At 46.9% G+C, this 15,432-nt stretch overlaps 1 protein-coding gene across 1 annotated transcript in view; it reads right to left on the minus strand.

Moving 5' to 3' along the window:
• Positions 1–15,432, minus strand: part of Nrt (Neurotactin) — a 42,208-nt gene continuing 26,776 nt past the window's right edge. The window contains exons 3-7 of the mRNA XM_011140881.3: positions 10,350–10,550; positions 5,294–5,507; positions 3,960–4,452; positions 2,758–3,420; positions 1–2,336 (exon numbers count right to left, since the gene is read on the minus strand). Coding sequence (XP_011139183.1) covers positions 1,949–2,336; positions 2,758–3,420; positions 3,960–4,452; positions 5,294–5,507; positions 10,350–10,550 — 1,959 coding nt within the window. The 3' untranslated portion in view covers positions 1–1,948. The remainder of the gene's footprint in view (positions 2,337–2,757; positions 3,421–3,959; positions 4,453–5,293; positions 5,508–10,349; positions 10,551–15,432) is intronic.

The following is a 15,432-nucleotide window of genomic DNA, read 5'->3' on the forward strand; positions in this document are numbered from 1 at the left end:
GTTTGTTTCTTGTATAAATGCTACTTATCACATATTAGAAGGCAAATAAGTTAAATTAATTAATTAATTAATTAATATACACACATGCGAATAGTAATCGTAAAATAATCGCGACAAAAAAAATATAAGCGATAAATAAAAGGTTCAAGATCATTATCGTCTCTGGGACACGAATCGCGTTTACGGAAGAGAGGCGGCGCACGAAGGGCTATTGATCGCAATGTATCGTGCGCAAAGTCCGAATATCAACGCGATAGTCAAATCGTTACTATTTAAGTAGATAACACTCGGTATAAAAATACCAAATTTGGCAGCTTCTCAGTCTGAATAAGTTTAAAAATCTCTTCCAAGATTTCTTTCTTAATTGGGTAGATAAATACTGCTCGTGTACATCCGTTCAGTCTGCATTTCTCTTGCGTAGAAAGAGAAAATTGTCTTCTAATTATATAAATTATATATATAAAAAAATATCTGTAAAATATCCCGTGTAAAAAAACCATTTGTAAAAAAATTACGTTAGGGAGAAGGGAAAGTTTTTTTGCTTCCACAAACGCGATGCAACGCATACGTCCCATTAATATTTTCCAAGACCGGAATTGGGCAAATCTTATTATCTCTCAATGTACAACACTCGAAGATGTATTTGCGAATGATGAATAATTTTTTTTTCTCGGAAAGAATTGATCACTTGCGATATAATATTTTTCTCTGCTCGTACATTTGAGGAGAATATGTTCGAGCAGGAATTTATTCGGACAAGTATACTGAATTTCAAATACGATAATACCCAACTCCGTCCGAAAGAGAGAGAAAGAGAGAGAGAGAGAGAGAGAGAGAGAGAGAGAGAGAGATGCATCTCTTTTCAATCTAATAGTATTTCCCGCAGCGTGCAAAAGGAGTATGGTCCATTGTGTCTATTGTTAAGTCAGCTATCTCATTCTCTCATCCGACTAACACACGAGCTGACAGTCTACTACTAACGAGATACATATTCCGAGATACGTTATTGTACGAGCTTACGTCTATGAGCTGGATACGAAGAAGCCTGCGAGGAACGAGGTATTTAAATATTTTACGACAAAGTAGAGTACGCACGTCAGAAAGCTTTCGTTGAATTTTCGGCGTTATCAAGATAAACTGGTCGGAGCTCACCGATCGAGCCCGCAAGATAACAGCCGAAAGAAACACGATTGATTCAGAAATCCCGAGAGATCAATGTCGCTCTATTCCTTTTACCCTATTCGCACCCGTTGCTCGCATGTATATCTTACAATAATATATGTATATATTATACAATTATATATATATATATATATAATTGCATAATGTGTACGCTGTCAACTATCGGTCCGCTTTTCTCCTAAGCTACGCTTCGTTTCCGTATCCTTTTCCTATGCGTAACCGCTTCCGTTTTTACGCGATATATTACAATTTGATTCGCACTTTATACACACATACATAATAATCCACGTGTCTTGTGGTCGGATGCGCGTTTTTATCTCGGATCGCGGAGATACAACGAACAACATTCACTTCTCGCTGCCGAAAAAAGCAGCTTCGTAAAATATCCCGCCTCGGCATCCCTCGAGAACGGATCCACACGTTGCGCATCTCCGTATAGATCCCTCCCCTTCCTTTAATCTCGCTACTTTATATTTTGGCTTTTAGTCGTTTAATTAATTGTCATGATTCGACAGGTACTACTACATACGTCGCACCACAAAGGCATTAATCATTTACTCGTCGATCCGCATATAATATCTCGCAGGACACTCATTATCGATTCTACTTAAATAGTCGAAGTACATACATGTGCCGTGGGAATTCCCGTCTCACGGGGACTCAACGGGCAACGCGCGCTACACCCGGAACGAGACTCTTCGACTGTTGGGTCGCTCTTAACGCGGAATTCTACAAGCAACGAGAGCACGGCAACGAGAGCATCTCCTTAATCTAGCCGGCCGTACCTCGGCACGATGCCCGTTTTTATCCAGTAATCGCAATTGGGATAATCTCTCTCCAGCAAGGTGTCCTGGCCGACCATCAAGACTCGCTTTGCGCCTGACCGGTCGGCTTGCGGCACCTCGCCGTGCCACACGTAATAATTGAACAACTGCTGCATGGCCGATACGTGTCTCTTCTCCTCGGGTGTGACAGCGGCGTAAGTGCCCAAAATGGCCGCGGCATCGCTATCGGGATCGGCCAATTGGCCGCGCGGCTGAGTCGCTACGTAAAACGGTACGTTGTTCTTCATACTGGCGACGGTGAACAGCGGGCACACCACGCGGATGTCGGAGATCATAGTGACTAGTCCCTTCAACGTGGCGTTGTAACGTCTGAAAAAAAATAGTGGTGTTGGAAAACCGACGTTTATAGGGAGTTACGGAGCATTGAATTCCTCCTCCAAGACCTTTGAATCTGCTCCAACAACAATCGGCGGGTAGCCGTAAAGTTAACGTGACATATGGCACAACTCTTAACCGCAATTTTGTCACGTTCCTTTTATGCCTGCTTATCGGTCACTGGAGCGAGAGAAGAGTTTCCGGAATATCTTAAAAAGCTGCTTTAATCGATCGCGCAAGTGGTCGATTCATGGACAAATCTCTTTGCGAGAATATTGAGCGTGTATTTTCTCGCTTCTGGTGTCGTTAATCAAGTGGCAACGCAGAGATAGGAGCTTTGAAGAGTAATACAAACCAAGGAGATAATATATGCGTGTACTTGTGACTGGAAAATTAAATAAATATTAGCACTCACTTGAGAGTTTCAGTAACCATGCCGCTGGTGCCGAGCAGAGATTCCTGTATGATCTTCTCCACTTGTGACGCGTTGAGAGAGACGTTCGGCTGCAGATATTGTAGCGGTGTGCCGGAGTGCGCGGTGGTGCCTATTACCATCTTCGGTAGATTGTTCTCCACCGTCAGGATCTGACCGATGTGCTCCTGGAGGATCACGCCGTCCAGCACGAGCCACTCGTGTCTCTTGTCGTTTACTTCCTTCGTTTCCGGCAGGCCCACGGTCTTCGTGTACCACGTTTCCGGCACGGCGTCTATCACCTGCTCGGCCGTTTTGATTCTTAAACAGGCGGCGTTTGCACATCGGAGCGCCTCGAGGAACGGTTTCGCAAAGATCTCGGATCTGTCCAGCTCCTTGCCCGGGAAGATCGCGCTGCCGCTGGATATCCATATCCTTGAGAAGAGACCCTTGGTGCGACGGGAGCCGACCAGAGTCGTCACGAGAGTGCCGCCTGCTCTGTGTCCCCACAGTGTGACCGACGACTTGTTGCCGCCGAAATTATCAATGTTCAACTGCACCCACTGCAGAGCCGCTATGATGTCCGACAATCCATAATTGCCTGAGGTCGGAGGGTGGCTCGCTTTTGAGATAGGCTCGGCCGCCAAGAATCCGAAAATGCCCAATCTAGCAAGAACAAATTGCATGTTGCAGTGAATCCCCCTTCTCTCTCGATGCGAATGATTACTCGTATCGCGATCTAACTTTTACGCAAGGTTGGGAAGCAACGTGTTACTTGCTAACACCGTTCTTCTCGTTATAAATTATCTTTTGCAGTAACAATCTGCCAGCAGGATCGTTTCCGCTAATGGCAGTAATTGCATATTTTGGATAATGATGATGAACACAATGGTTACTTTTGTCCTTGTCTGTAGAATACATACGCATGAGAAGGATGCTAGAGAATCATGAGAATGATACTAATGAAGAAAATCACAGAAACTGCAGCGACTCGTCGCTTACCGACGTAGCGACGACGTAGCCTTTTGCAAAATGTACGACAGCGACGGCAACGAATGACTTTCAAGAAGCGACTTTCCCAAGCAAGCGCGTGCTCCTACACATATACGGATGCACGCGCACGTAATCGACGTAGCGACGAGCGCTTTGGCCGGCGGAAGAGCTGCGGGCGATTAAAGCGTTAGGTCCAAGTGAGCGTGTCGTACCGGAAGTTGGGCCGCACGAACACGATGTCACGCACGCGCGACAGCTTAGCCGAGGGTTGCATCACTCCGGGGGAGCCGCCGCTCAGGGTCTCCGCGCCGATCATGACGACCACCGGTAACGGGGAGTCGTAGCGGACCGCCGGGGTGAACACGTCGAGATAGAGGCAGTCCTCGGAGCCGACCACGAGGCCGGAGGACTGACGTTGCCAGCACACCTCGGAGGAGCTGTGCGTCAAGCGGGTGCCGTTCCAGCAATGCTCGATGCGGCGCACCGACTCGGCCGTCTGCCAGCGACGGTTGTTGATCGGCGGTAACGCGTACGGGATCCCGCGGAACGCGAACGCACCATCCTCCAGGACACCCTGCACCGGTCCGCACCACGTCACCGTCTCGACATACTTGCCGTTCTTCAGCGGCTGCTGGGGCCGGACCTCCTTCGGCAGGATGCAGACGATGCAGGTGATGATGATGAGCAAGATGATGATCCCTGCAACTGCAACGTTCAGGTGTCATCGTTAGCAATTGTGCAGCGCGTCATCGTACGGTGATCGTTTGAGCAACTGCCAACGCGGTCAGCTCTGACCTAACACAGAAACGCACCGGACAATCGTGAGCCAAGCCTGCTGGTAAAACAAAGATCGCGATGGCTACACCCGGAAGTAAGATTCGCATAAAAAACCAGACCTCGGGGTTACGCAAGTGTTATCGTGCAAATTGCCGTTGAGTCACATTGAATGAACGTCGAATCGAATCGATCGATCGATTTTTGACGAAAAATTCCTAATTACGAGTTCGGTAGAAGATCGACGAGATTGCAACGCGATATGATGTCGCGATATGCTTGTCTTCAAGAAGTTCATCTCTGATGGATGATCCAATAAAGCAAATATACTTTATCATCGCCCCCATTGACCTAAATTCCGAGATTGCTTCCATATCAAGAAGAGAGAGATCAAGGAAACAGTGGCGTCTAAAGTTAGCTGAAGAAAACCACGACAGTTGGCTCGCCCTGGAGTGAAGTTCGTCCTGAATTCGATTCGAATCGCTTCGACTGGTCCGTTTTCCCAGTGCATCGTCGTCCCGGTCTCTCTACTAATCAGTCGCGAGATTACAGCGAGAAGAATAGAAGAAAAAAGAAAACCCAGAAACAGATCGACAGTCGGTCTAGAAAAAAAAAAAAAACCGAGACGTCTGGCGCGGCTGGCCTTCTGTCTCGGTTCGAATTCGTAACTGGAGAACATCAATGCGTCGTCGCGCGTTCCAGTTGTTCCGACGGAGTTGTACCGCTCAACGAATGCGCACATCAAACGTCACGATCAGTGCGACGTTAATACCTAAGTAATGCCGATGTCGCTTGACCGCAGACACGAAGACTACCAAGGGATGCTGCGTGGGAGGCTCGGCGCCGTCGGCCCCTTCTACGTCGAGTCGCACGGTCTCCATGCCATCCTCGCAGGCGATGGGGTTTCTCTCGTTGGCGGCGTCGTCGAGCGTCTCGACACTGGCTAATCCAGCGGCGCCAGTCTGCCCCAGCTCGGAATCGGTTTCCTGAGAAGAGCAGAGGCGGTTATAACTGAGCTGAGAGGAGCGGAGATTAAAGAGACCGCTGGCCGATCATGAGTATCCCGGTACAATTACGACTTTGTCGTGAGTGCCCGTTCCCGTTGCTTGCTTCCTCGTAAATGCAATCCGGATTAAGCGAGCCGCACGCTGGGTTATTTATACCCATATCGGAAGGTACGATGTATTTCGCGACAGAGCCGGAGAGATTAAGCAGCGATTTGGAAATTAAAGCCGATGATACAGATTTATCACACCGTTCGCGCGCGGCGGCGCGGCACGGGGGGGGGAGGAAGCCGCGGAGAGAAACGGGCTCGCGCAGATGTAATTTACATCCGGATGCGAGAGGAGTACCCCGTACGGAGGCATACCATTCTGGTCGCGCTCTACACGTAGCCGTCACACTATCTACCCTTCGACGGAACGCGATCATTATGAGAGTGAGAGAGAGAGAGAGAGAGAGAGAGAGAGAGAGAGAGAGAGAGAGAGAGAGAGAGAGAGTTATTAACAAAAGAAGCTTCATTAATCGAGCGTAATTTTTCGACACAGTGTACATTTAACACCTAAAACTTGCAGGAGGTTACTTTGAAACACAGTATATATAAGCGGAGGAGGGGCTCCGCCCCTCACCCGCACTCCCTCCCCAAGAAAATTCTAACCTGACCCAACTTATTGCATCTTCGTATACTGTTCAACGTGGGTTTCAAAGATTTTAATCTTTTCAACACCTAATAATATATAAAGATGCAATAAGTTCGGTTAGGTTACGATTTTCTTGGGGAGGAAATATGAGAAAGGAACGGAGCCCCTCCCCCGCTTATATGTACTATTTAACATTTTTTTTTAATGTATACTCGAGATTTAACGTACGAGGGTAGTCCCAGAAGTACCTGACCTGACGTATAGATAGCGGTTGTTGTTTGAAAAGAATGACTACGGTAGAAAGTATCAATCTTATAAAGCTTAAGTTTGAAGTTTGACGACGCTACGTTGTTTAGTATTTGTTTGGCAGTCATCAATAGTGAACGCTCTCAGTGAATTTGTAAACATGGAAAAATTGGTCATCGTTATGTGATACAATACTTTCATTTGAAAGGCCTCAGTCCAGCCAATATGAAAGCGGAGCTAGATTCTACTCTGGGGGAGTCTGCTCCTTCTTTTACAACAGTAAAATATTAGGTGGTAGAGTTTAAACGAGGCCAAGACGAGCTGCCAAGACGAACATCGCAGTGGTCGACCAAATGAAGTGACCACGTCAGAAATGGTGAAGAAAATCCACAAAATGGTATTGGATGACCGTCGACTGAAAGTGCGCGAGTTAGCAGACATGGTAGGTATTTCAAAAAGTGCTATATCGTATATTGACTGAAAATTTGGACATGAGAAAGCTGTGCGCAAGATGGGTGCCGCGATTGGAACAAAAACAGCGTCGTGAGGATGTTTCAATCGAGTGTTTGGCGAAGTTTCGCAGCAATAAAGCCGATTCATAAGCATGGATGAAACATGGGTCCATCACTTCACACCTGAGACGAAGGAACAGTCAAAACAATGGACCATTGGAGGTGGCTTGATGGCTATTTTGAGGAGCTCGACGATTCCCACTATAAATAGGGTATAAAAGCTATTGAATATCGCTGAGAAAAGTGTGTTGAGCTAAAAGGAGACTACGTAGAGAAATAAAGATATTTTTTCCCAAATTTTTTGTGTTTTCTTTGTTAGGTCAGGTACTTCTGGGACACTTGATCCCCTTAAGTGGGGACCAAGAGGAAATGGCGCGATTTCGGCGCGCCTTCCCCTGACCGCTGCTATTACAGCGGCCAGGAAAGAGAGGGTGGTACTGGGGTGGTCTGCTGCCAACATTAGGTTGCTGGCGGCTAGGCCACTCCAGTGCCATAAGTGCTGGGAGACCGGCCACACCTGGGAGAGGTGCATCTCTGCGGTGGATCGCAGAGGATTGTGCTTCAGGTGTGGGCGGGAAGGGCACATTGCACAGAGGTGCGAAGCACCGGTAAGGTGCATTATGTGCCAAGAGAAGGGTTGGAATGCCAGTCACAGAATGGTTGGACCATTTTGTGGACTGACAATCCAGACTAGTGGGGGCGATAACAGACGCTTTATGCGTCGTTGCGATGCCCCCCCCCCAACGTGGGAATGCGTAGGGGTGGCATTGCCCCCCTTGATTCTCCTTCCTTATCCTCGCACCGGGCGGGGAAGGGAGGGTGACACGGGAAGGACAGCTGCCTGACCCTGGAATAGACCAGGAACAGACAGCTGGAAATCGGGTCGGTGAAGTAAGAGGAGAGGATATACCTCTCCCTCAACGAATCCCTGTGTCCGACTAGTCGGGCACGAAGGGAAAGGGGCCGAACAACCGCCCACTTCACCGGCCCGATACCACCCCCGCAGGGGGAGTGGGACAAAACCCAGGTGGGAGAGAGGGGAAACTCGGACATCAATTAAAGATGTCGGGCCCCCCCTCTTCCGCCCACCCGAGGAGAAGGGTATCCTTTTAGGACCCTCATAACTCCTCGGGCGAGTGGCCCTGGCGGTTGGGGAATGACATCCCCCCCGTAACCGCCAGGGAGGAGGGTGGGGTCCAGGGCGGGGAACCTGGGCCCCAACCAGCCCTCCAAAGGCTGGGGCGGCTAGGTGGTGGTGGCACACCTAGCCGCCAAACATCACAGGACGACGTCCCGTCCACTGGGAACGGTGGTTGAAACGGGCCTTCAGTGACCAGCGGTGCCCAGCCACTTGCGGCGGGCACCGTGTGCTTCCCCCTTCCCAGCTGGACGGGACGAGGGGGTGGGTAAGGAGAGCGGCGGTTGCAGAGGACCCTGGGCTTGCGAGCGCCGGGGTCGCTTCCCCCCTCTTCCCCCACCCTCCAGGGTCATTGGGGTGAATGCCTGGATCCAGGGGGCCGATTAGCAGTCAAGGTGGCCCCGACCCCCTGATTATGGTCCCTTCGTAGTGCTACCCGGGGTGGGTTTAGCCGGTAGGAGTCCGGCATATCCTCTCTCACCCTTCCCCGGGGGTGAGGGGGATCCATGATGGATTCCCACCTCGTAAAAAAAAAAAAATAAAAAAAAAGGTACTTCTGGGACTACTCTCGCATATTCGAGGTATATTATCCAACCACGGATTATTTTACAATAATAAAATATGTACACATTGTTCGAAAATCACATACATTCTATTCCACTTCTTTTATTAATAACTTTTTAATGAACAATGGCTGCAATTTTTTGCATAACACTCAGAAACATGTCCTTAACAACATATATCCTGGTCATGAACTTTTGAGGAGGTTGACTTTATGTGCATATTTACCATTTTTTCAAATTAACCGGTAAGAAAATAAAGTACAGTAAGAATAAATAATAATCCTCTTAAGAAAAGACTAAATAATCTGCATATAAGAGGAAATTTATATATTAAAATCAATAAGATTTGTATTATACATATAACATATAATTCTTTTAACTTTAATAATGTGTTTATAATATTTTTCTCTTAATTTTAGAGGAATCCTCTTGAGGCCATATATAAGAGTAAAATCCTCTAAAATTTTGATGATACCGCTTGTTCTGAAATTACTTTCTTTTGGATGTACCCTCGATAATCGCGCCAACGTTTTACGTCGCGCGGCCGCTGCTCCGCGTCGTGAGCTCGCGGAAACGTTTCATCGGGCTCTCCTTCGTCGCACTTCTTTCGTCACGCCGAGGAAAACGCGCTCGGTATTTGCGACTGTAATTGCGCCGCGAGGTAATTGCAGCGAGCGTCGCTACCACGGCTGCGATATCGGCGATACTCAGTGCACATATCGCCGTTATTGCTTTCTCGTTGGAGCAACAAAAGCGCACGACTCGCGCACTGGAAATGACTATAATTTCCAGAAAGCGAGATTAACAATCTAACTTTTTTACTCCCTCCAAACGTGACGCGCGAAGAGCCGCGCGAGAGAACTGAATCTCGTCGCAAACGAGACGTTCAGCGCGATAATGGAGCGATTCACAGAAAACGACAGAATGGAGCTTGCTTATAAAAAAGTCACGGCTCATCTTTCGCTTTTTATAGCTCGGCCCGCTATCTCTCGTCGACCCGTAGCGCCTCGTCGTGACGTGCACGGGGGAGAGAACATACACGCGCCGGGCGAACGCGTTATATCTCGCACTTTGAACAGGATCGGTAGAGAAGGGCAGAGAGGGAGAGATGAAAAAGAAAAAAAAGTGAGAGAGAGAGAGAGAGAGAGAGACGAGAAACGTGCGGCGGAGGACGATGAACGGCCGCGGACGGGTGTGGAAGCTCCGCGCGCGAGCCCGAAATTTCAAGAGCTGCGCAAACTTTCGTCCGAGCGCGCGAAGCGACTCGCACGATATTCTCGATATCCTCGATATTCTCGATATCCGATTCCAGGAGAGATTTTCTGTCGCGTGGCGCGCGAAGAGCCACGCAATTTAAAAATACATACGACTGCCTCTACGCCGTCGTTATTCCGTCCGCTCGCTCGGGGCACCGCAAAAACGGTGAAATCGTCCGGACGGAACGGTCTATATCCTCGCAGTTTAGATAAATTAAAGCCGAGTGCGAGAGAGGATTTCTCCCGGAATACGAGAGCGCGGTCCTCTTTGGCCGCCGCAATCGCGCGTTTTTTGCTAGCCGCCACTGAGAAACGCTCGGCGCGCGCCGCGTGCTTCGACTCCGAATATCACTTTCGCGCGCGAACGTGTCGATAAAGAAAGCTGTCATCGTCCTTCGGAGGTTCTCCTAACGTTATCTCGCGGTCGAGCAAGGCGCTTGTTAGGAGGAAGGGACACACCCTTTGACAGTTACCTTTCTCTTCCTGGAGAACACGGACGACACCAAGGGTATGCGTATAGCATTGAGGATACCCTTCCTCCCCTCCTTCTCCTTAGAGTCCTTCGCGGGAGTGGTGAGCTTCTCCGCGGATGGAGCATTGTCCTGCTCCTTCTCCTTTGTCATCACGGGGGCTGATTCCATGTCGGTGGGCTCTGCCGGCTTCGTCTCGTCATCCTGGAAAAACGATCGAATTGATGCCACACGTTTTCGCACGGAAAGAGAAAGAAAGGTCATCCTTGACCAACATGTAATATGTCATAAAGAAAGTGATTTTTCGGATTTGTTAAATCACTTGTCGCGAGTTGCAACCGGTGTTCTTTGTTTTTTTTTTCTTTTTTTTCAATGGAGTCTTCGAACGGAATTTTCAGTGGCGGAAATTACAGCCCAGTACGTCCGGAAAGTGCTCGCTGTTACTTTCAGGGTCAACGATATACACATACATCTGTTTGTAATTAATAATAAGCCCCTTCATGTCTCGACATTCACTCGCAGTTGAGGAAATGCGGCCAAGTGTAATTATATACAAGCTCAGTCGGCTCAGTGTGAATTACCAACGTCGACACGAAGGATCGACAGAAGAAGCGACATCCCGTGGAAATCGCGACCGCTCGATATTTCTGCGCGGCGCTGTTCCGTCGCGAGTTTCAAAGTCAGGGCTGCGAGTCAAGGTGGTCGTTCGCGTTCCACCAGTGACGACCAGGAGCGCACGTGGTGAAATCAAGGTCAAGCTCGGGACAAAGAGACGACGGGGACCGGATGACGGCGCGTGTCGTTGCCAGACGTGCGTACGACGTATACGTGCGTTCGCCTTCGAATCTCTTCTCGCTCGCTCGCTCAACCTCGGGCTCTCTTTCTCTCTCTCTCCCTCTCAGACGACAGATTATTATTTTTAGAGTAGCGCCACTCCTGCGCGCCTCGAAGCCTTGGACTTGAACGCGACTCGAGGACGATAACTCACGCTGTTGAGCTCTTCGAGCCGCCAGCTGCGCTCCGAAAAGTCATCGCACCGCGTGATCTCTTATCGTGGAGACGCGCGGATGAGAAACCGGGTCCACATGTCCGTCAGGATAGCCTCCATGTGTGAATAAGACGAAAAAAAGGAGTGTTCGGAACAACTGGAGAAATCGAGTCGAGCGGACTCGCTTTCAGGGTTGAAGTGTAGCGATTCAGCCCCGTCAATCTTCTCGAGAAGAATCTTTGACGTTCCTTTAGTTTCTCCTGCCTGTATGAAACGAACGCCGACGAAGGTCGATCAGGTGATTTAATAAAGCTGACCCGACGCTTTGTCCGATTTATTTAACTTCCCAATCGGAAGTGGGATTATTCTGCAGTGAACACTTTTGTAGTCGGAAAATCGTTTATATTTATATCACACGTACACTTATATGTTTTAGTTAGACGTCAGCCTTTGATCGAATTTGGTGGTTTAGGTTCTTCCACCTCAGATAGCGTCGAGTTTCATATCGCTTGGCTGCAGTTTGCGCAAGCAAATTTACACAGGGTGTGTAAAAAGTACCGGGATAGCGAAATATCTCGAAAATTGAGCATTTTAGAAAAAAATGTTTCAGACAAAAGTTGTACAGTTTCAAGAGAGACATAAAACAACTGTATTTTGGTTACAGATGGCGCCCACTTTCGAGGTATTCACTGATTGTTACTTTTCTAAAGGGAAACCCCTATTTTTTATTGCACCATCTTCTCCTATCAATTAATTTTAACAACTTTTGTCTGAACATCTTTTTTCTAAAATGCTTACTTCTCGAGATATTTCGACGTCCCGGTACTTTTTATACACCCTGTATTACCCTGAAACTCGGCTCTTCATACTCGAATTTCGGATACGAGACTGGCGCCTGAGAAACGGCGGAGTTTTGACTGCGGAAGACGAACAAGCGTGAGTTGGCTGGAAAATCCGCGCTTCGGCAAGATCTCGAGGAAAGAAAAACGTCTCGTTTGTTACCCCGACAGATTTTACGCGGAGGAATAAAATCGATAACGATGAATTATTTTATTATTTGCCGCGATATTTCCCCGTCGAACCGATTCCTCGTTATCGATATCGGAAGCCGAATTGCACGTTGCTTCTCCCTCTTTGTTCATGAATTACTCACGAGGATAAAATGCGACGGCGGCGGCGGCGGCAGACGACATCGAAAAGAGGAGCGTCTCTCTGCGCCCTTCACATAGTTTACGTAAAATTAATGGTTAAAGCCGCCATTGCAAACGTCGCACGGGGGCAATATGCAAGGGGTGGTACACAAATTATACAACTCGTAATTTTGTAGCGGCGTACACGAGCTTGAAAACGAAGTCCATCGCGTGTACAGATTACTCGGAGCGGCTTGAAGAGATACTCGAAGCCACCCTTCTATTAATTCCGACGAGTTCCGCGAATATTAGAGATACGAGCTAATAGCTTGGTGATTACCAGCGCCATTAGGATCTGAAGCTTTTGTACCAGCTGGATCGAGCCAGGCATATTGCTCTCGTGTCGTTTTATCTTACAGCGGCAATTGACGCACGGCACATAACCAGCGGCGATTAACTTCAACACTCGTAATCCTCCATGCCTCGTCGATCGATTAATCAACTTTGCCGTGCTATTACAGCTTTGCGATCCTTCGTTGGCTCGGTCAATTCGTCGTGTCGATTGATTGAAAACACGCGTGATGTCAGGCAGTACTTATACATTTTTACACGCCGAATAACTAACATGAAGGACATTGCATCATTTAGCGGAATCAGCGAGGAGCTTCTTTATACGAAAAAGCTGCGAAGAAGATTCGTCGAACAACTCGAACCGAGTTGAAGGAGTTCAGCCAAAAAAATAATAATTTCAGAACAAGCGGAATCATCTAAATTTTAGAGAATTTTATTCTTTTATATATGGCCTCAAGAGAGTTCCTCTGAGATTAAGAGGAAAATATTACAAACATATTATTCTTAAAGTTAGAGGAATTATATGTTGTATGTATAATGCAAATCTTATTGATTTTAATATATAAATTTCTTCTTATACACAGATTATTCAATCTTTTCTTAAGAGGATTATTATTTATTCTTACTGGTTATACTAGTTAGTTTGAAAAAATTATTATAAAGTATATAGCGAAAAGTAATATATATGTAAATGTATTTTTGGCTCTAATTCTACAATAAATAGGCACGAATGAAACAAGATCATCATAACAAATAAATTTCCAATCAGTTTTGTTATGGACTTCTTAGCTATACAGATGTTCATCATAACCATAATTGTATGAAACATAGTTAAAAGAAAGAATATATTATTCAACTTTTTGCAATAAATTATAAACTATATTTGACCAAATGTGCGTAAATTATCTTCGTTATATATTACAGCAACTTACACACCTTTTTTAAAAAGCGTTCCAAATATTTTGACTCATGAGCATATGGTTATTTTTTCGTTCATGTCTGGAGGTAGAGCATGACCGACCAAAAGAAGCCGACATTCAAATCAATCGTATTCCTCTTCTCATAAGAGAAAGGTTAATCAATATAAGAGGAAATCTTCTTGAAATAAGAGGAAAACGGTTGGAATAATGTCTAGTACATTTTAGATGAATGCTTCACTTTAATCGCTTTATCAAAAGAGGAGTCCTCTTTCTGTAAAAGGCTTCGCTTAGAATATGAGACTATGGAAAAGATCACTTGAACACGAATAAGAATACCTTCCTTTGGTTATACATTTTCAGAATACCCTGATTCTCTCGGCAGCACTTTGGTGTGTGCGCTCTTTTCATCCTTTGTTATTTATTTGTGAGATTTTGTTCGGCGACGTGGTTATAAAGCCGATTAAATGTTGCGGTTTAATCTCCCACGTCAGATCGATCGATCGTCGACTCGCTCTTTCTACCGCTCGACTCGATCGCAATTTGATCGAATCGACGCGCGTTTTATTGCCCGCTGGCAATTAAGCCGGATGGGCTCGCGTCTTTGTTCCTGTTTCGCTTTTACCGATCCCTTAATTCAGCGCATCGGCCGATTATCCGAGGCATTAGTCTCGCGCTCTTGTTGCGCTGTTGCCTGTCGTGATGCACATTTGTCGCGCGCGTGCATTTCACGTGTGCACGCGTTGAGAACGTATATATGTGTACGTGTGCTGCTATATTTGGAGCTCGACGCGCTCGCGCTCTCTCTCTCTCTCTCTCTCTCTCTCTCGCTCGCTCGCTCGCTCTCAAGTGGAGTCGCGTGGCGCGGCCTTTCGCCGCTGCACGAGTATTCGAGTACGCACGCACGTGTAGCACGAGTACTCGTACGACGTCGGTGGCCCTTCGAGCTGTCACTCCAAACACGGCGTTATTAATAAACGTTGTATCTGCCGTGATAGTTCCATTAGTGGCCGTTACGCAGGCTGTAGACAATTCGTCCGTCGCATTTCTAATAATGTTCCAGCCTCTAATGATAGTCTCTCTTCCGGTCTTTCCAGTCACGTGTTTGATTTCTCGATAATTGCGCTGAGCAATGAGACTTTGGAACGTGTGTTCCTTTGCAGAAGCGCAAAGTCCGTTTTAACGAATGGAATATAAGCAATTTATACCGAGATTCACGTTGAACTCATTGACATTAATTTCTCGTCCTTATATATAATTCAATTTTTGGAATAACTGCTTTAACTGTTTTCAATTATCTATCTTTGGATTTTTATTCTTTGAGCAATATCGACTACCTGTGAAAATTAATCTTTCAAGACTCGTATCCTTTCTTCGAAGTCTTCCAAGGAACAAAGAGAACATTAACCTCTTTTTCTTTCTACGATAAATTAATTTTTTAATTTATTTCATACGCGGTAGGGTGGCGAAAATCGGGAAACTTAAAGATAAATGAAAGCGTATGGGAGTATCTTTAAAGAACAACTGCATATTCGGGAAAGGTGTCACGCAGACTCCGTTAGATAACTCGTAATCGAGGACTGGACTCGATGGTAGAACCGCAGATGTTTCCTTCCTTTATCAGAGGATACACAGCAACGCTCGACCGCCTCCAGATTCGAATATATGCACGTTCGCCCCGGCCGTCGTCCGGGATGGAT

This window comes from Harpegnathos saltator, unplaced genomic scaffold (genome assembly GCF_003227715.2).
Source record: "Harpegnathos saltator strain DR-91 unplaced genomic scaffold, Hsal_v8.6 scaffold248, whole genome shotgun sequence".
NCBI lineage: Eukaryota > Metazoa > Arthropoda > Insecta > Hymenoptera > Formicidae > Harpegnathos > Harpegnathos saltator.